Below are 21521 nucleotides of genomic sequence, written 5' to 3' on the forward strand. Positions count from 1 at the left end.
TTTGGTTTCCAGTCATCTTGTCCTAATGCTGGTAGAAATAGAGAAAGTCTTCCCATAAACCTCGGTGAGGTTAGATTATAATACACTATATTCAAGCATGTGGTTTTATGTTTGGCTTTTTTATTGCACAGAAGTTGCCTTTGTGTTTTACTTGACAAATGAAAATCCAAAGGCATCTTTTTGGAGAGTTTTTAAAGATTCAGTTTGTATTTCCCAGGTGAGTTCTATTATGTATCTACTACTTCTAAAGAAGACCTTTGGACTGCAGTTTGGTTGGCCTCAAAACATTTACTGTTTTGTTTGTTATGTTTTTTTGTTAGCTGTGCTGTCTCCTGAACAAAAGAACATTATATGGCTATCCATTTAGCTAATTAATCTGTTGAAGTCCTTCTGACTGTATTTAACATGGGTTAATCCCAGAGAGGGGGAATCTGCATACCCCAGCAGAATGCACTTTAGGAGAGATAGAAGACAAAACAGCTTTTTGCCAGTTATTCCTTGTTTACCGATGTACCCTAACTCTTGATCAACTCTGGAAACCAGGTGTAAGGGCTAGTTTGAAATAGGAACCTAAAGTTTTTGTACATGCTGCATGCTTCTTGAGTTAGTAGAGGATTAGGCAAAAGCAAATGTCCATATGAAATAAGACCCTACTATGTCAATTTGAGAAGCTAAGCTTACACCTGAATAGAAGTGTATGATATCTGCAATAACTAATGTGTTCATAATTTATTCTTCCTCCCTGAAAGCAATGTGGGCTTGCGGTTGTGATGGAGTTGGTTTTCATCTGATGTTTCATTTAAAAAAAAAAAAAAAAAAAAAAAAGCCTTGAAGTTGATGATTTCCATAAACTATTGAATGGTCTATCTGATTCCATGCTGTCTGTGGTTAGAATTATGTTTAATCAGGCTTGAAGTGTCTTCTGCTGATGGCGTCCCCAAAAAATACTGTCTTCGCAGATTTGTGGTTATGTTGGTTGAAAGAAAGCAACATTTATAGTTTGGAAAGGCTTTTCGAGGAAAGGCGTGACCTGAGGCTAAGGTAAAGCATGTTGAGAACGAATGCATGTTTATAAGAAGCCAAACATACTTGCTGGCCTGTGCTGATATTCATAAGTGTCTGTCCTGTCTTCAGGAAGTCTATGCCAGACGTTCAGAGAAAATCCCTGGGAATCCAGTCCCGGGTGTGCTGTGCAGTGTGAGTCTTGTGTGGGTAGGCACCCAAAGCCACAGGAGTAGTGTTGGATCTTTGGCTTACCCCCAATCTGTTTGGGGATTGGATGTCCTAGTGTAAATACAGATCTCTGTGATCTTAATATCTGCCATACTGTATTCTGGACTATGCATGGAGTGAGATCCTGGCCTGGCTGCTATCATGTATGCATGATAACAAGTAGAGATAGCTGAGAAGATGCTGATTTCTAAGGATCCTGAGAAGTAGGTGGACCAGAGAGAAAAAAGTAACCTGCTAAGAAAATACTGGCATTGCTGATACTGCCTCGATAACCACATCCTAGCAAGAAATAGATGAGGAAGGACTGGAGGCAAAGAGAAGAGGAGAGAAGAAACAATGCAAGATAACATTACTGTGACTGGGGTTCCTCATAAAGCTGCAGCCTCATGTGCTGATTTATAACTGCGCTGTCTAACAGCTGAAAGGACTCTGTTCTCTCTTGGAACAGCGGTATAAATCCCCATTGTTCCCGTGGAAGGGCTAGACTGTCTATCCAAGTGTGTTGTAAGTATGTTGTTTCCACTGCTTTCTTATGCAAGCTTTCAATTCTTATTTTTCTTCTAGCATCAGTCTGTAGCTGCTGCAATAACATATGGCCCATCACAGAAACAGGCCTGTACTGCCTTACCAAGCATCATTGCTTCGATCAGGTGTAGGAGGTACTTCATGCCTGAGAGAGAGTTCCCCAGCGAAGCAGTGGCTGGAGACGCTGCATTTGAACAGAAGTGAATGGTTGAGACACTGTTAGGCCAGAGTGGTGGTGACCATAACATCCAGGCTGTTCCGTCATTTGTTCTTCTCGGGGAACGCTGGGGTAAGAGAAGTTAGGTTCCACCTGAGTATTTACTCCCATCAGCCTGCACTGAATGTCAAATACTAGAGAGGGGTCTATTTGTTTTCTGTGGTAATCCCTCACCTGAGAGGAGGAAAAGTGCCTTCAATTCATGGTTATGTCTATGCTGGGGAAAAATATGGATTTTTTTTTTCCCCCTTTAAAATCCCGTTAAACTCATAAGGCCCTATCCCAGCCATACCCTTTGAGCTGGAAGGGATAGTGCCTTTCTACTTTCTCCTGGCAACTGTACCTGTTGACACAGCTTTTCCAGGTATCTCTGCCTCTCAGAAGGAATTAAGTCCCCAGACTGCATGAAATATTTGCAGTCAAATGCTAAATCAAGGCAGTCTGTACCACAGCCATCTGTGTGCTGGATCATAGAGTGCACCTAAAACTCACCTTTGGAGGAGGATCCAATTTTGGATCATCACACAGGTGGAGATACACTGTCAGCCAAGTTGTTGCACAAAGAACTGTATCCTTTTAAGATATGATAAAGAATACTGGCTACAAGAATGAGATAATAGACTGCATCTGTTGCCCTTCTTAACTTGCTGCTTGGCTTTGAAGGGAGCCCCTTACCTCCAACTCACAATTGTTTGAATACAAGGTGCCTAGCATGGTACATGCTATAATATTAAAAGCAGTTTACTTGAACAATAATAAAATGAAAGTCAGTTCAAGTCTTAAACTAATTTGGAACCACATTATCAAAAATGGGGGGGTGGCTCTGTGAGAGGGGAAGTAAAAAGCATTATCTGAGGGGCATGCCTGCCTTCAGGGATGTGTGTTGGCAAAAACACTCCTGTCTTTTCCAGATCAGAAGCTGTGTTTTCTGTGCTCTAGGACGGGTAGTGAAGGACAGTTAGGGCAGCCTAGGCCCTTGAGTTAGGACAATGGTTTGAAAGTTGAGATAAGCATACGGTACATCAGTGCCTTGATTTCTTAAAGGCCTAGAAGTGCCTCAGAACTGTGCTCTGCCTGGAAGTTCGAATGTACACCATGTTTCTCCTTTGCTTTTTCAGGCATCACCTAGCACTGTGCCAGGGACATCAGCCCCTGCATGGGGTTCTGGCCTCTGTCATACATCTGCCTCAAGGATATGGCAGACAGGGAGAAATGCCTCTTCTTGTTTTTCAGAATTGTGTAGACTTCAATGGGTAGCATTTCTGAAAATAGTTACTTTCCTGAGATGTAACATGCCATGTGGTATTTTTCATGAAGCAAATGCTGTGTTGTGAAGGGACTTCAGAATGCAATCATAACACTATTGATAAAATATATACTGTGCCTCTCTTCTGTTCATGGTAACTTTAGAGGCTACTCAGGGCATAAAAAATCTCCGTCTGGACAGTCAAAGGCAGGTATTTGAGGAAGCAGGAATTCAGTTTTGTTATTGTTGCATTTCTCACAAGAGGGTAGTCACACAGTCGTCCTGGGAACTGGGCCTGTTAGATCTTGTAGGTCAGATATGCTGACCCACAAGAATCAGGGAAAGTGCTCGACATGCATTGAGTCAGTCCTGAGTCAACACAGCAGCATGCTGCCAGTACCCCGTGCAGACTGGAAGATCTAAGTAAGTCGCAAAAGGGCTTCTGGCCATAAATGGAAAGCTGAATTCAAGTCTCCCGGATGTAGTTAAATCTGAGAAGAACATGTCCTTTCCCATACAAACCTGGTCTGTGTAGGGCAGACTGAACAGATGAGCTCGTGTACATGCTGCAGGGGTGGGTGACTGGTACAGGAGAAGGACCTGTGTCCTGGACCTGAAGAGGTGGAAATTGTTTCTAGGGATACTTTAGAGCAATTAAATCATGGCACAGAAATACCTGTTGTCTTGCCTGTGTTTTTCAATGGGTTCATCAACCTGGGTGATGACATATCTGCACTATCAGCAACGGTGAACATAAACTAAGGGAAGTGCTTGATGAGGAAGGATAGAGCCTCCATCCAGAGGGGCCTTAACAAATGTGAGGATTCTGTCAACAGGAGCTTTTTTGAGGTTAAACAAGGGGGATATTAGAGAGAATTCCAAATGAAAATTCACAGCTTTGTTCATAGGCTCACAACAGTAGCATCCTCCTTCCTTTCTTCTTTTTCTGTGTATTTATTGTTCTGTCTCTATATACATCATCCTGGCTATGCAGTAGAATAGCAGTGAGCAAGTTTAACTAGCTCATGCCTAGGGATTTTGTGCTTTGCCTCCCTCCCTGTGGATGCAGAAAGCTGAGCTTCGTCTCTAGGTGCAGGCAATGCTAGAAGAGCAAATGCCTTCATGTGCTTCCCTGCTTCCTTCTAGGGACTGTGGTAAGAGTCTGTGCCTGAATCACAATGGAATCTCCAGCACATGACAGGCACCCTAGCAAAAGCAGTGCACCTGCCTTAACTGGGAGCTCCCCATGGACATGCTGGGAGCAGTAGCTCTGTTTTGCTGCAAGCTATCACAGAAATGCTGGGAGTGTGGAGAAAACATCATTCCCATGAACCTGCACCTACTTCAAAAGGTCTTGGATGTCAGTTTCCCTTGTAAGTGGAAAGGCCGTTTTTTGTTCAGACATGTAACTTCATCTGAATAGCCACTACAGCACACTGGTGGTGAGTCAGTTCTGGTAAAATCCTTTACCAGATGGCCTCTGGCATGTTGCTTGTTGGCTCTGAGTTACCACTGCAAATAATGTAAAAAGCAATGATAATTACTTGATATTAGGCCGCACAGATTAGTACGTACAGCATGGGATGTTTAGAGAGAACATTTCTGACCCATTGAAGGTCACTGAGCCTAGCAAGCCAACCTGAACTTTAAGCACTGTAGTGTCTCTGTTTAAGATTTGCTATCTGCTTGTATTTGAACATGGCAAACAGCTGTAGCCAACATAGAAGAGGAATCGTGTTTGGCCACTAAGCTCAAGAGCTGGCATAGTTTTCAAAAGACTTTAAGCTTCTTCTCTTGTTCCTACATTGGAGTGTGTTCCAGTTCTAGATTCTGAGTATCTAACACTAGGCTAGCCATAACTAGAAATCAGCCCAAAATGAGAATTTGTGCATCATCAATCCATCTCATATGGTATTGTAGTTTCCTCACTACAACTCTTACGTTCGTTGTCCTGTGGCCAGGTGGTGTGAATAAGACTACATGCTGGTCATTCTAGCAGAACAAGTTTTAAGATTTTTTTTCTTTAAAAAAGTGTGGGAAGAAGTGCAAGGTAACTCTTCACTCCTGAAATTTGATGTGTATGTGCTCTCAACTCATCATTTGCAATGTGGAGAGCCACTGAGTGAGACTTGAAGAAGTTCAATACCACACAGAAGTAAGCTTGTGACTGGTAACAAGATGGCTTTGTTTACATGTTGGGAGTTTTCTAAAGGGCTGCACTGGAAATCATGGGGAGCTCTTCCTAGAGCTGACAAAGAAGGGGATGTTTGATGTGTCCTGAGCATACCCATCATTTGGAGCACAGTGCTCCACAGTGCATACAGTGTTACTGTGTGTGTTTATAGAGCCTGGTCCTCACCTGCTGCTATCCTGATTGTAGTGCAGAATTCCCTGCAGCCCAGTAGAAGAGAGGAGATATGTTCTGAACAGCTCTGCCTCTTCTTTAAAATATGCTAGAAGTAATGTTAGTTAGAAACCTCCTGGGCTTCAGCATCTATTTCAAGTTGTTTCTTACTTCATTAGAAATTTTGGCAGAGACTTCATTCAGCGATGATTTAAAGGGAAGAAGTTGTCTAGGGACAATTATAGAAGAGGACATCTTCCTTTGCATTAGGTCTGATATGCATGAATTGAGGCATGTTTGACATAATGCTGGATCTGCTTCAACACAAGTCCTTAGCTTCTCTCTGAGCAAAGCAATAGACCTCACATGTGCTGTGAAGCTATCACTTTAGATCCATGTTCAGTTGCCACGATGATCAGTACTCTCTTCCTGTCTTCATGGAGCACTTCACACCCCATCAGGGAGTGTGAGGAGATAAGGGCAGAATGTATACAGTCTTATTCCTCATGTTGGGAGAGACTGTGGTGTGTTGTGGTTGCTATAACTGGATGCATAACTGGGGGTGGAAACCAGTGATGCGTAAAATGAATAACATTCCTCTATGTTTAAATATGTTTCCTTCCCTAAAATAATTAAAGGCATTTTCTCTAATATTTAATATTACGGTTGTGCTTGCTGCTCTCGATAGCACAAACCAGCTTACAAATATATGAAAATAAAAAACTAACTCTTCTTCTCTACTCTGTACAGCCGGGTAACTGTAAAATTGGCCTTTTCCTGAAGGAGTAACCATCCCCCTACCCTGTTCTGGAATAGGAGTTAGAAAGAGAGTTTCTAGAGTGTGTTTTGCCACTCAATGCATCAGTTGCATGCACAGAATTTTGTTCCTTAGTTTCAGCGTGCAAACATATTGTCCTGAATGGGTTTAAGCTAAGATTTAAATGCCTTTCCACCCCCACCCTGCCCCCGTTTTAATACCCTTATCTTGCTTTTATGACTTGATGTAGGCTGGAAATGGACTAAATGGTGAAACTTGAATCACAAGCCTGAATATAAATTAAGACTTTTTTCAGTTTCTTGCAACTTCTTTTTATTATGACACAATTTACACCCAAAATAATGGGAATAAGGTGTCCAGAACTTTAGAAATGTAGGTCATAACAGACTAGAACAGGGTGCATGTGGAAGGAACTTAACTTCATTCATGCAATTTACTTGTTCAGTGTCTGATGAATCTGGCCTGTTCTTCCACATAAAGTGAAGTGAAGGAATGGATGCTTGGATGGTTGGGAAAGAGAAACCATTGAGCTCAAAATGCTATAAAACCTTTGCTTGCAGTTTGGAAGACTCCTTGCATCATGTTGATAAAGAAGCAGTAGTTTCAAGCCACTTTGATCAAGAGGGTTACTTAGACAAAACCTATCTGCTTTCCTAATAAAAGCAACATCTGTAACATATGATGCTGCTTATTCTTTGGTGCCTGTGTGTGGTTTGAACATAGCATTGTCTTTGGCATAGAGAGTTATATTTAAGTTTCTTAAAATGCTGCTTCTCTTCTGTGTGTGTTTTAGCCTGCTGGTTACCACAGATCTTCCCTCTACCCCATCCCCATCACAACCAGACAAGTTTCAAGTTTTTGGGCTGCTTTTTTTAAGGACAATGGTCCTTTTAATATTGGATGTGAATTGCCTGTCCCATCAAGACAGGGATGCTACTGCCAGCAGTTTGAGGAGCACTGAGGTCTCTGTGGTCCAAGAGGATCTGTCATTTTAGAACTCTAGCAGCTGTCTCCTAAGAAATATGAAAGAGAACTGTGACCCTAAGGTGGGTTTTGTAACCCAAACCAGAGGAGATTTTTCTTATCCTTAAAAGTAAATGAGGGTTGAAGATTCAGCCAGTTCTGTGTCTGCTTGCCACAGAGACTGAGCATCTTGCCACATCAGTTTACCAACATTTTAATGTGGCTTCACAGCAGTGCCATAAAATGAGCTTAAAATTTCAGAGGGAAGTAGTCAGAAACACAACTTCTTTTGTGCTCTGTGCATTTTATGTAGGGTGGCAAAAACATACAGCTTCTCTCCTTCTCTGGTTTCTGGCTATGAAGAACTCTACTTGAAAGTTCGCTTTTGGAGGAGCTCAAATATCTATGCAAACTCAGCTGTTCACTACCATTCTGGTTGCTACGATTATTAGAGGCTATTGTCTGTCTTTGGGAACAGCCTGCCCTTTCTGGATGAGGTCAGGTAAGCCTTGTCTGGTTTTGGTGTGTGTTGGTGTGCTGATATGCACATTTCTTCCAGCCATCCGTACCCAAGCAAAGATCTAGGAAGCCTGCAGTGTGTTTCTGCTTGGTGCTGGACTGTGTTGTGCTACTGTGACTGAATTTCTTGAGCAATATCAATATGTGCAAAAAGACAATGGAAATATTCAGTCTTCATCTGAGCTTCCTCTTGGTTCTGCCTTGTTCAGTTTCATGTGTTGGTGGCTTGGAGTGGGAGAGTTCGCATACAGCTTGGTTTTATGAAGCAGGATGTAGGTGTGCAAAAGTGATGCTGTTGTAGGTCAGACTAGCAATTAAGAACAAACCAGGCAAACTGGGGGGAAACGAGGCTTGCCTGGAGGAACTATGGGCTTGCTTTGAGTTCTGCATTCATTTTCTGTAGAGTGGATAATTTGAAAAGCTATGTGAAAAAGCGGTGGGTTTTGTGGCTCTTGTGCTGTTGTGCTCTCGTATGGCCTGTCAAAGAGTGGCACTTGGCTGGGATGGGCTGCAAGGCGAAAAAGTGTGATGGCATACCTGAGCCTTCTTGAACTTTTTCTAAGCAAGTCCTGCAGCAGCTGTTATGGCTGTAATGCAGCCTGAGGTGGGCTGGAAGGTGTCTGTCCTGCTGTCTCAATTGAAACAGAAAGGGAAGAGGGAGACAAAGGAAAAAAAGTGTTGTCTTTCAGATATACCGTTCCTTTTGTACGTTAAGCTGAGTAGCACTTATTATTGCCCTTTCCTTTGGTTGTGAGATGCACCGTCACTGAGAAAACTTGGCATCATGGTAGAATATAGAGCATATCAACAGACAGCCTTTCCTAATCACTGTTTTTAAGGATCTTTTTGTATCTTTCTTTAAAAACAAACAACAAAACACCCAGCAAAAAATCCAGCTTTCTGCAATTGTCTCTTTGGGTGTAGTTTTGTGCACTGAAAATGTTTGCATATGCATTGGTTAGTGGTTTAGAGACACATATTGGAAAATAAGAGTGTAACTGGAAGAATTACCAGAAAGTGTTGTCTCAGTTCTATTCATCAAGATCATGACTGGAATGTATTTTTATAATATGATGTTTTCTGACTTGACCAAAGTGGAAAATACCAGATGTTACTCTTCATGATTTGTGACATTTCTGTTGCAAGAAGAAAACTGATTTATGGTGTTTGCATGGCTGTGGTTTGCTTTCCTTAACAGTAGGATCTGTTCTTGATGATGCTATGCTGAATGCTAACCAGATTTATTTGCTCCTTTTAGATATCTGTGTAAGCACAAATGCTCTTGAGTGATGACATGATAGACTGTATACTTTAGAGCATTTTAACAATAGCTGCATACATTCAAATACTGCTTCACATTCTGTACTATTATATAAAATGTTGTCCAAGGAGAAAAAAACCACTTCATTACTAATAGATTTCTCTGTAAGTGGGCTTTCAGCTAAGAATCTGCATCTAGTCAGGGTTTGCCTGAGTAGTATAACTACAGGCAAATCTCCAAACAAATGCAAGGTACTGATTATTAGCTGCTGGACAGCTCAGTGTAGAGTATTTGAGGTCTTTCAAGTGCTAGGTACCAGTTGCTTCTTTCATCAATCACTTACTGAGCTGGCTGGATGAGTAAAGGGATCATAGGCCTGAGGGGATGAGTTGAAACATTCTCCCAGTAATTTCAATGTTCATGTTGCTGTCACTTTTTCTGTGCTAACAAGTCAGCTGTCTTTTACTGCATGCAAGGCCTTGGATTGTGAAAAACAAAAATCTATGTCTGGATGTGATGACAACTGAGCAGCTCTTTTGGTCTACTCATCTGAAAGTAGAATTCTAAATTAAACCATTCTGTCTCCAGAGCTGAACAGCAAATGTAGACCATCTTTCATGTCTACATAAATGATCCTTGCTGTATGAATGTGCAGGACTGCGCTGGACTTTGAGTTTACTTTATCTCCCATCCTAACATTTGGAGTCATATCTGAAGGCTTTTACATCTGACAGGTGGTGATTCATCTTCTTTGGGTGCTTAGGTACTGATCAGAGTTCCTAGATTGTGCCAGTAGCTCAACCTTAGTGACAAAACAGAAAGATTGCAACTAGGACAACACTACCCTTGGGAAAGCAAGTCAAAGTGGGCAAAACTGCAAATAATCACTGTGGCTGATCACTCTTTCTTGAAACTTGCCATTTGCAAAATTGCAAATGATCACTGCGGCAAGTAATCACTGTGGCTGTTCCTTGCAGTGAACAGAAAAAAACCCCAGATGGTTTAGCATGCAGATGCTGTGCAGCTTTTAAGTCCTGCCAAAGGAGGAAACAAGAGTACTGATAGTGCCTGTTCTTGCTGGAATCCTGGTCAGAGGGAAAGATCTCTTGTAGATGCATCAGATATCACTTCCAAAGCTTTGACGTGTCTTTGTTTTCAGGGCATTTTTCTGAAAAATTACTAAAGATAAAATAATAGTCATTAGTCATCAGGGGAGCTTCAGGCTATGTTTTGAGGTCTCAGTTTTGTTCTGTTTTTTAATCATAGTGACACAATCATTCACAGGCTAGATGTTTCTTTAGAAATAACATGCAATTCACATTTCTGTGTTGCTTTTCACCATGTAGCCACTATGCCTATGGAATATATCTATTCTAGGAGTTTTTCAGCAGCAGTACTTCTCCCTGTCTTGTACTCTCTATGGGGAATGCTAGCATGTGGCTAAAAGAAGATAAGAGCACATCTCATCTGGCTAAAAGAACATCTCATCTGGCTTTGTTAAATCATGTATCGCAGCTCTTCTGGCTACATAAGTCTGCTGTCTGTTTGCCATATATGTTGTTCCTGTAGGCAACTTCTTCCCCACTATGTATCACAGGGCAATTAAGTCTGGAGGGAGGCCTCTATCCACTTTCCCTTCTTCTCTGCCTCCTTCCCCCATCCCAAGTAAGGCCATGTTCAAAGTTAGTTACATGCAGAGAAGATAACTCCTCTCTGGATAATTATCTCTGAAATTAAACCTCCAGCTACCAGGGAAATAGTTGCATATTTTGTCTTGGTTTTAATAAACTCAGTTTGCTCACATCTAGATATCCCTTGCAATATCATCTTGAATGTATAAATATAGATAAATATTTATACTCACTAAAAATCTTTTTGATCAGTGCTTATCTCATTCAGTGCTTTTGAGTAAGCTTTCATTAAGCAGAGACTCTCACAGGCAGACAAGATTCAAGAAAATATCTTCCTTCTGTGTAAGCGTTGAATGGCAGTTACATTATGAATGGGTGGTTCTTCTGCTCCTTTGCCCTCTCAAGGTGATTCCTGTGAAGGGGTGAGACTGTGTGCCTCAAGAGAGCTGGCAAGGGCATTGTGAGCATCAGTAGCAGCCATGAGTAGCAAGACTGATCTAGCTGCAGGAAATAGTAGTCAGGTTTGCTACAAGCTTCTCCGTCCTGACACTGGAGAGTGTCAGCTTGTTTAAAATAGCCACCACTTTGGTGTTAAAATGCCTCTCAGGAAGGATTGATTCTGCTTGTGCTAATCTTAGAACAAATTTTTTTGGACACTGTAGCTTGTGTCGTGGGCTGGTGAGAACAATTGTGCTCACAGGTGTACATGAAAATACCTGCACTGCACTCTTTCCAAGATGGCTTCCATTCCCACATACCACAAGGAATGAATCCTCTTTTACACAGCTTAGAAGCTTCAGAGTATAGAATGAGAATCACAGATTTTGATTGAGCTGAAGTCTCTGCTTTGCATTGTTGCTACTAGTATTGCTCCATTTAGCCCATGGAACAATGATCCTTGAATCCCAAAGGTCAGTGCTGCTTATCAGAAAGGTCAAGAAAACCTACAAGCAAACCATGGATTTAGTTATGATGCAATGGTGGCTGTAGCAACATATGAAGTTGGCTATTGGCCAAGCAGCAGTAAATGTATAGAATCTTGTGGAGGTTTTTTGGATTCTTTTTCCCCTCACCTAAATAAAAAGAGCATTCTTACTCCTCTTCTATGTCTTTCTGAGAAGTGTGTAAGGATTAAGCAGCTAAGCAGCATCAAAACACCTCTGAAGAAGTAAAGTCTGCAGAAATTATGAATTTTAAGATGGCAGTTGCAATGTTTAATCATGGCTTATTTAACAGAAAATTAGGTTTTGAGGGGGAAGGCTTTGTAGAATGAACTTCTTCCTTCAGGGAACTGAAGAAATTTAATTTTTTGTTTCTTTGCCTCTGCCATGAAAGAAATACATCTCCAAGGACAGTTTTCATGTCCTTTGGAAGCAGTACTGCTGTTCTTCCAATCCACCATGATTTAGGTTTTCTTCCCATGTGTTGTGTTTTTTTTTTTAATCAGCCTCCCTCAACTCCACCAACACCTACCCCTCCTCTTTGCTGCTCCTCACCACCCCCAAATCAAAACATGTACTTCCTGTCTTCTTCAGCAGGGTACGCTTGCTTGTCTGTTTTATTTCAGTACATATGTTCTGTGGAAGATGTTAATGGGTTTTGTTGCTCGTTTATTGATACTTACCATATACAGACTTCTTCCCTCCTACCCTTGCTCTGACTGGCCTAATACTTTATCAGGATTGTTGGAATGTAAAGGTGCTTTAAGTGCTTCTTCCTGGGTAATAAGTCATACTTGGACTTCAGTAGGATTTCCATCATGTTGCAGGCTGTTTCAAGACATTACTTTTCACATCAAGAGGTTGTGCCAAGCTCTCACACCAAGGCAGGGGAACAAATATCTGTTGTTCATTCCTGCAAAGCAGCACACTACTGAGTCACTTGGCTTCTGTTCAAAGGAAAATGAGGGAAGATCTTCTCATATCCATCTTTTCCTGCAGCAAAATCTGGAATCATGAGCATTGGGAGGCAGGTGCTGCAGTCTCAAGCCAAAACAGCCCTCCCTCCCATTGGAATGTTATTGGTGTTGTCTTGTGTCCCAGCAGTTGGAGGCATCCAGCTGCACCTGGAAGCAGAGCAGAAAGCAGTTTGACTTCTGGTGGCCTGAAGTGAAATTTGAGCAGAGGTAAAACTTAGCTTCTATTGTGAATAGACTTTGCACTAATACAATGAGAATTCTGCAGCATGAGTTCTAGAATGTTTCCAGACTAACTTGCCAAGATGGGTGTGAAAAGAAACATTAATGGTGAGGCTTGGAATAAGTAAGCAGTTGGCTAAGTATTTCTGACCTGTTTATGGAGAGGGAGAGGAAATGGGTTCAATGGGGGCAAATGTTCTAGTGTCAGGGTGATCTCTGCATTAGCATCTGTCTTATGCCTCTGGCAAACTGGCAAGTTATTGGTTGATGTGTAGCCTACCCATACACTTAGTGCAAACGGCTCACTGCCCTTTAATGCGATTACGTGCCAGTTCAGTGGCTCTCCATTGGAAGCCTCAAGAGCAGACCATGTGGAGGGCAGAGGTTTGGGCCAATTCAGCAAGACCTGTTCCCCAATAGAGAGCAAGAAGAACTCCAGATGAGACTTGGCTTTCTGGGTTCAGACCTGGCTCTGATGTGGCCTTCACCTGCAAGAGACAGCCAGGCTGTCAGTATAATGTCTGGGGAGCTGCATCATGTACTCACCAGTACCTCTCAACATGAGCCTGCACCTTCCCAATTTTCTTTCTACTCCCACTGATAACTTCAGGTTTTCAGTGACAGGTGAGAATACAAGGAATACAAGTGGCTGTTGTCCACAAACAGGCCTTGTTCTTGAGTTATGTTCTCAGGTAACTTTACTTTTTTTTTTTTTTTTTTTTTAGTATGGTTCTTTTCTAGTTGTCCTAGGCTTATCTGTAGAAAGCTAGTGTGCTACAGCAAATCCTCCAAAGACTTTGCGGACTGCTGTTCTGGGGCTCTTGAATATAAAATATTTGAATCCACATTTCAGAAGTTGTGCTGCTCATAACTCTGCTCTGACTATCCTAGTTGAAGACAGGGTAGCCTGTTTCCTAACTACTGAAACACTCCCTCTCCCTGCAGGGCATTTTGTTTGTACAGGAGAGCCAGATGCAAATAGTGGACTCTAGCAAGGGATTGTTGTTTGCCTGCTTGCTTTAATTAAACATCCAGATCTTTCTGATGATAAATGTTTAGTTTGTCTGTGTGCCTTGAAAACTTCATACCAGAAACATCTGTGATTTCCAGATAAAGTTACCTCAATGATAAGATCCTTGCAGCTGGAATTATCCAGTAGATTTGAGTCATGCAAATGTAGTGAGAATAGCATCACAGTAGTATTCACTCCAGGTTGGCTATAGTTTTGTATGTTGTGTAGTTGATAGCAGGTTGCATTTTTTATGTGATTAGCAGGAAACGAAATCCAGGTCACTAGGATTGAAGCTGTTTAAATGCTGACTTCTGGGAAGAGGGCATAAGTGAAGCAACCGTCTGGAGGAGACCTGTAGTCTGAATCCAGAAGTACAGGGGCAGAAATTCTTAAAGCTGACAGCTGTGCTCTGTACACTTCTATTCCAGCACAGTGGTTACATGTTAATATGAGTTAAACAAATGAAGAATCTGCTGGGCTTCCTTCAAATAGCTGTGTATCTGAACAAAGTTAAGTGCACACACAAATGACCTTGAAAAATCATTGTACTTTCATTCAAGGGCTTCTATCAACAGCCATTTGTTGGGGTTAGGAGCATTGCCAAGTATTTTGTCCCATGCTTTAGGAAATAGGGTGAAGCTTTATCCACCAGTATGAACAGTTTAAACACTATATTGAGCTCTGTACTGTTGAATGGAGATGGGTGCTGTGTAAAATCCCAGCAGCAGAATTCTGTCATCTGACCCAAGTTCTGCTCTGAGGCTTGTCAGGTACAAAGAGTGTTGATAGCCCTTGTACTTTGCTTAAAAGTCAATTTCAGTGCTAGCTTTTCAAAAGTTGGCCTTGCATGGCGGTACTGTTTCTATATGTTACCTTCATAGTCAGATTTGGCTCAGTAGGATAGGGCTTTGGTGGTAGAGAAAGCAGCTGAGGAGGTGGCAGGACTGTCATTTTAAATTCTGCAGCAGTCCTGAAATCTGTAGCTGAAGTTGAGATGTGTCTGTTTTACCACAGTTGCACCTGATATGTGTGGGTCAGTACTCTTTGGAATCTGACATACTGGTGAGTCAAAACAGCTTTGTTGTGCTGCAGTTGATTAGTCTATAAGTTAATGTGTCTGTATCTAGTTATATTATAAATCTCTATTTCTCAGTGGGGCATGCATAAATTACTGTTTGCTGTCAGAGTGATAAGGAAGCTCATGCCTGTGTTACCATAGGTGCTGTGAACTCCTTGCATGTAAAAAGTTTAAAAGCTTTCCCAGTAGAACAATAGAGGTTGAAAAAATCAGGGAATTTATATGACTTAGTGCTTTGTCTCTTGTGGGCTAAGACTCCTTCTGCATGTTGGATGTAGGCAAGCAAGATGTGTTCCTACTGTGATGCAGGAACCTGCCTTTACTTCCCAACCTGCCCAACAGTCTATAGCTCATTCTCTTTCGCCAGACAGGAAAACAAAAACTTTCTTACAAGTGCTTAACTTTAGGGAATCTTTCTGTGTCTGACATTCCTTACAGAACTGTTGCAAGAGGACTTTTACATTTTTTCATATTATCAAATTTCATCCAAAGAAATGTTGCAAAGGGGCTGTAAAATGGTGTTGAGTTTATTACTGCCTGGTGACACTTACAGGTGTGCTTGATTTGGGGAAAAAGGTTTTTTTATGTTATCAGAACTTTTTTTTTTTTAAGAGTGCAACTACATTGTTTGACCTCTTGTTACTGCATGCTTTAGTTTGAGATGAAGGAAATACCTATTGGCATCTGTACATTGTAGAAGATTGCATCCTCCTGGAAGGAAAGCTGTAGAAGCTCACTTACTGGGTTCTGTAAGCAAGTAGTACTGTCTTCAAACTTTCTTTTTGTTGGCTTTATAGCTGTTCTGTTTTCTTGGTGATATATCCCCTAACTCTCTCCAAACTCACCTCAGGAATACGGTGCATCTAGGAGCAATGCTGTTGAATTATTTAAGACTATTAAGAGGTTTAGTGTGGCTGCTGGAAAGGTTACCATGAGGTATCTGCTTGTCCTGTGGAGCTTTGTCTGTTCTGTATGTGAGTGTTTGTCAGACTTGTTCACTAAATGGGAAGAAGAATGTCAAGTTCAGTCTTGTAACTCATAATCTTGTGTTCCCAGGTGTCTCGGTTTCTGTACTTGCTAGTCAGGTTCTTGGTTTTACACAGGAATCAAAACTCCTGGAGCCTGATTCTGTTATAACTGCTGATTTGCAAGAATAAGAATTATTTGTGGGGGTCTTCCAGCCTGCCAGCAAAATAAGTTAATTCAAAATGTTGGTTGTTTCTTCTTCCAGTAGCTAATTAATTTAACGAGCATAATTCTATAAAAATGTACTTTTCTTTATCAGCAGTAAGAGTTCAAAGGATAATATTAATAAAAGTGAAAAAAATCAAAAGAAGTGAAATTAACACAGTTTTGGACTCCCTGGTCATTCCAGTAACTATTTTAGCACTTAGAGCTGTCATTGTTAGGAGTTGCATGAAAACCATGGACATTAGTTGAATGCTCTAAAATTATTGACTGTAATGATAAGGCATGGTTAGTAGTGATGCTGATGCAATTTTCTTTCTTGCCAACAGAGTTTCAGAAGCAGGAATGCATGAAGTCCCATCAGAACAACCTGCAGCTCTATGACACACCCTATGAACCAGAAGGCAGTGGTGTGGAATCTGATTCTGAAAGTGTGGCGAGTCACCATTTACGAGAAAACAAATTGCCCCAGGATGATGACAGGCCTGCAGATGAGTATGATCAGCCGTGGGAGTGGAACAAAGTCACCATCCCAGCTCTGGCAGGTAGGATCCCTAGATCGGAACCAGGAAATCCTCTCTCACACTCATGGCATATGTACTTGCCTTTGGGAGAATTCAAGTATTTCTGCTCTTTTGATGTGTGTGTGTGGAGAAATCTCTGAAAAGTGGGTAGTCTCAAATCTTCACCTGCTGCAGAAATGTGGAACATTGCACTTCTTGTTTGGTGCTTCAGCTGACCTGTTGTCAACCATGTCAGCACTTGGTTCGTGTTAGTAAAACTTCTGTTTCTCCCACTCCTTGCCCCTACCCCCATTTCAATGGTTGTGATGTAGATAGTGTTTATTGTTGAGTGGCTCTATGATGAGTGAGTTGCTTTGCAAGGTCTTTAAATTGTGGGGCAATTCTTAAAGGGGCAGGACAAAAAATAGCTGTGTAATGTGCATGCAGTAACATGCTTCTACTCAGTGATGAGTTTCTTGGTATTTGGAGTATTTTCATTATAATTGCAAGCATTTCTATGGATATATAGAACTTGGTTTTGGATTAATCCTTTTGAACTCCTGAAGTTCTCCCACATCAGAACTTGTCAGTCAGGGAGATCTGATACAAACTGTTTTCTGTCTCTGAATGTCTGTGCTTGGTGTTGGTTACACTGCTCCTTCTCTTTCCTTTCTGTTGTTTTGTGGAAATGGCTGAGGGGGGCTTCATTCAGTGAGGATGTGATTCTAAAGGCCAAGGCTTTTTCTTTTGTAAAGCTTCTGTGTGCCCAGCTATATCAGCTGGTGCAACCATGTTCCAGAATGCTCTTGTGGGCTGCTAGATTCATACGTGTTCTGTGATTTTCCCCTCAATGGCATGTTCTAGTGAAAAGCTGTGTCTAGGAGCAGGGTTGTTCCCCTTTCTTTTTAGGAGTCAGCTTGGAGGAAAGCTTGGAAAGGAGAGTCATGTGTGGTGATGATTGTGGGGATGAGGAGGGAAGAAAAAAGATGTGGCTCTGGGAGGGAGCATGGTAGAAGCCTGAGAGCAATGATTAGTACTCAGGGTGCATTTACCCTGTGTAAATCCTGCTTGACAAACCTGTTTGCTTTCTGTGTTGAAACTACTAGATCTGTTAATGGAAGGAGAGCAGTAGGTGTCATCTATTCAGCATGCTGTGCTGTGGCATCAGCTGTGTTACCTGGTTTGGAATGCTAGATGTTAGACAGGTGGACTACTAGATTTGTGAAAACCTGTCAGGGTCATTGACCTCAAAGGGTAGTGCTCAGTGATTCATACTCTTCCTGGAGTCTGGTTACAGCTGTGATTCCTCAGAGAATCTGTTCTGGAACCCCTCATGTTTAGCATCTTTATCAGTAGTCCAGAAGAGGAGGAGGGGAAATGCATCTCATCAAGTCTGGATTGATATCAAATGGTGGGGAGGGTGTGTGTGTGCAGAGCTGCCATTCAAAGGGACCACCATTCAGAGGGACCTGGACAGGCTGGAGAAATGGGCTGACAACAACCTTACAAAATCCAACCAGGACAAACTCAAGGACCTGTATCTGGAGCAGACTAACCCCCTGCAATGATATGGACTGAGGACTGGCAGACTTGCTGGGTTACAGCTTTGCTGGAAGGGGCTTAAGGAGTCCTGGGGGAAAGTGGACTAAATGTGGCGAGCAGTGCTCCACAACATTGATGAAGCCTAGCAGCGTCCTGGCCTGTGTGAACAAGAGCAAAACAGTAGATCAAGCAAAGTGACTGCTCCTCTTTACTTCACATTTCCTGGACAACATGTGTAATGCTGTGTCCAATACTCTGATGCAAGAAGGATGTTGATAAATGTTGCTGTCGGCAGAGAGCCACCAAAATGACAGGAAACTGCAGCACATGACTTGTGAGGAGACGCTGAGAGAACTGGGCTTGCTTTGCCTGGAGAAGAGAAAGCTTTGAGGGGCATGTAATAGCAACTTCCCAATGCCTATGAGGAGATCTTCGAGAAGACGGAGCCAGGTTCTTCACAAATGAGCAGGTGTGTGATGGGAAGATGAGACATAAGTTGAATCAGGGGAGATTCTGACTCAATATGAGGAGTTTTTTTCTTTGCACGGACAGTCAAGCATTGGAACCAATTGTCCAAGGACTTCTTGCAGTCTCCATCTTTAGATTTTTGTGTGAAGGGTTGACTGGATAAAGTTCTGAACAACCTGATCTGATCACATAGCAGACCCTGCCTTGAGCAGGTTGGACGAGACACCTCCCAAGGTCCCTTTCCACCTGAATTATTCTATGATTTTGCAATTCTGTGTGTCATGATATTGCCACGCTACAGAAATGAGAAATGACTTCTCTCCACAGCTATACAGGGCTACTGTTCTGTAAACAGAGCCTGTTGGGAAAATACATTTCCTGGGTGTTTCTGACCTGATCCACTAATAGGTAGATGGACATGGGTGACAGAAATGTGTTTCTCTTCTAGCACTGTGGAGTAGAGCAGTGGCGATCTGTTTGAGAGTGATTCTGCCTCTCTGCTTCATTTGTTCTTACATCTTTAGGTTGTGGTTGATTTGGGTTTGTTTCCAAGCCAAGCTGATGTCTGCAGTATTCATTCTGTGACATGTGTCTCTTGCTCCCACCCACATGGATGAATCTGAAGCAGCTGCTTAAAAAGAAACCTCTTGCTTAGCATGCCCTTTCCTTTTGTTGGGCTCCTATGGAACAGAAGAGGAGGTTAAAGAAAACTGATTTCTACTTCCGAGCAGCATGATTTGCTCTGGTATGTGAGCTGTTAATAATCTTACGGAGTTCCAGGCTCAGATGCTTTCCCATTAAGCATATGCTGATAGTTCTTTTGAGCCTGGATCTAAACCAGCATTCAGTTCTGCTGGATGCTGTGCAGGTAAAGTAGTCTTTTTCCCTAAAGAGCATGAACTCCAACACAAAAGTCTAACCTGCTTCTGTGGCTTCTAGTAGGATATACAGTTCTGCTGCTGAGCTCTGCCTGCTGGAAGCAGGCTTTGGTTCAGGCTTGCCTGAGCTGACTCATCCCCTTTGCTGGACCAATTAAAATGCTTGCAAGACTTGTGCTGGGAGATTGCCTGGCTGTGAGATCCTGGCTATGATTTGGGATATCTATTGTGTGTCAAGGTAGGCTAATCAACAGAGATGTGTATCACTAGGTTTCCAGTGCCACAATGGCTATTCTGCAGATGCCGAATGTCAGTCTGGTATATGTGTGTAAAGCCTTCTGCTTTGGGTTTGTGCTATGGCATTGGTGTCTGCCCCAGTTCAGCAGATATTTCCATGCCTTTTCATGTGTCCTTATGATGGCAGCAATGTTGTCTTTGTGTAGAGCATATGTGCAGCCTCCATCTCCTGACAGGTGAGTCTTATTACACAGCAGCATGGTCCACAGTAACTCTGTTGTAGAGGTGGGGTGTCTGCTACCTGGAAGGATCCACAAGCTACCCACAGCACATGTAGGGGCAGCACAGAGCCACAAGCAGTGAATTTGCAGTGGGTCTTAGGCTGCTCTCTGCATTCTTTTCCAGGGAATTTCTCTATTCTTCATTCTAGATTCTGGAGGGGTTTCCATCGTTTCCCCTCTGCCACCACGTCTGCTCCTTGCTTCCTCCTTTCTTTTGTTTGTGGTCTTCTTTTCCCCTTTCTTTTGTCCCACAGAGCTGCTTCTATGTCTAGACTCTCTCACTTATCCTCCTACCTGACACCTGGTCCCACTCTGTTACCTTCTTAGATCTCCTTGGGATTCTTCTCCTTCCACCTTCAGACATCTGCTCCCTATCACTCAAGACCCTCACCTATTAGCTGTGTGTGCATTTCTACCCATGAGGAAGAGAGATGATGTGCTTTCTCATTCATGCCCATCCTTCTAGCCCTCTGGGCTAGGCCAGATGCCATGGGAAGGTCTGGGCTACAGTGACTACAGATTGCTGTTGAAGACCTTCTGCAAGGAAGCTGAACAGTTAATTCTTGCTGACTGTATTAGCTGAAAGGCTTCCAGTAATTTTTTGCCAACCTGTCCAGTGTTTGCTTGGCTCAAGGCACATTCAGCCATTCGTGCCTGTGTTCTTGGACAGTTTGGGGTTAGAGTTCCTTTTGAGCACAGAATATTTTGTTTGAAGGTGACAGAGAGTAAGTAAAGCCCTTGGACTGCATGAAAGAGCAGGGAGGAACAAATGCTTGAGCAGGTGACACTTAAGTCTTCAAAGGTGGAATTATTTAGAGCTCTTTATCTCTCTGCAGTTTGTTTCTGTGGTTTAGCATAGCAGAGGGATTCTGTGAGTTGAGTTTTTCCTTACATGCTAGTTTTGATAATTTTCCAAAGGCTAAGAGTAGTATCAGAGTTACTGTGAGCTTCCCACACAAGGATGGTGATTGTACGCTACTCAGAAGTAATTTTTCTTTCAAAGTATGCAAAATAACTAAACCAGAAACTTCACCATTTAGCAACACTGAGATACAAGCTGTGGTACCAGTACACGTCTGTCTGCAGTGAGATCACGCTTTACAGATTTCTCAATTAGTACTACAGCAGCCACAGAAATGGGATTATTAGTTTTAAAAGTTATTGTCTTAAGAGTCATATGTGTGCATATGGAAATCTTAGACTTTATTCTTCATGTATGGTGCATATTATATGTAGTGGCTGATTTTTAATTCACTGAATCCAGAGAACAAATTTATTAGTTTATACTGCATACTACTGCATACTTTTTTGTGCACAACTCATTTGGTGTTTGTTAAGTCTTTGAGCTCTGTAATCATCTTCATGCCCACTTTTTTGGTCTTTATTAGGTAAATTCTGAAACTGTTTTTGAGTGTTGATCTTTTTTTTGTTGATTTTTTTTCTTCATCTGTAGTTTTTAGCTTGTCTACATGTAACTAAA

The 21521-nt window shown here is 42.1% G+C and overlaps 1 protein-coding gene across 5 annotated transcripts in view; it reads left to right on the top strand.

The window, feature by feature from the left end:
* Positions 1-21521, top strand: part of SHB (SH2 domain containing adaptor protein B) — a 96302-nt gene that overhangs the window by 22915 nt on the left and 51866 nt on the right. For all 5 annotated transcript variants that reach the window (XR_003921988.2, XM_030004669.2, XM_030004667.2 and 2 more), the window contains exon 3: positions 16462-16677. Coding sequence is in view for 4 of the 5 variants with exons in the window: in XM_030004669.2 (XP_029860529.1) it covers positions 16462-16677 (216 nt within the window). In the remaining variant the exon portion in view is untranslated. The remainder of the gene's footprint in view (positions 1-16461; positions 16678-21521) is intronic.

Source organism: Aquila chrysaetos, chromosome Z (genome assembly GCF_900496995.4).
Source record: "Aquila chrysaetos chrysaetos chromosome Z, bAquChr1.4, whole genome shotgun sequence".
Lineage (NCBI taxonomy): Eukaryota > Metazoa > Chordata > Aves > Accipitriformes > Accipitridae > Aquila > Aquila chrysaetos.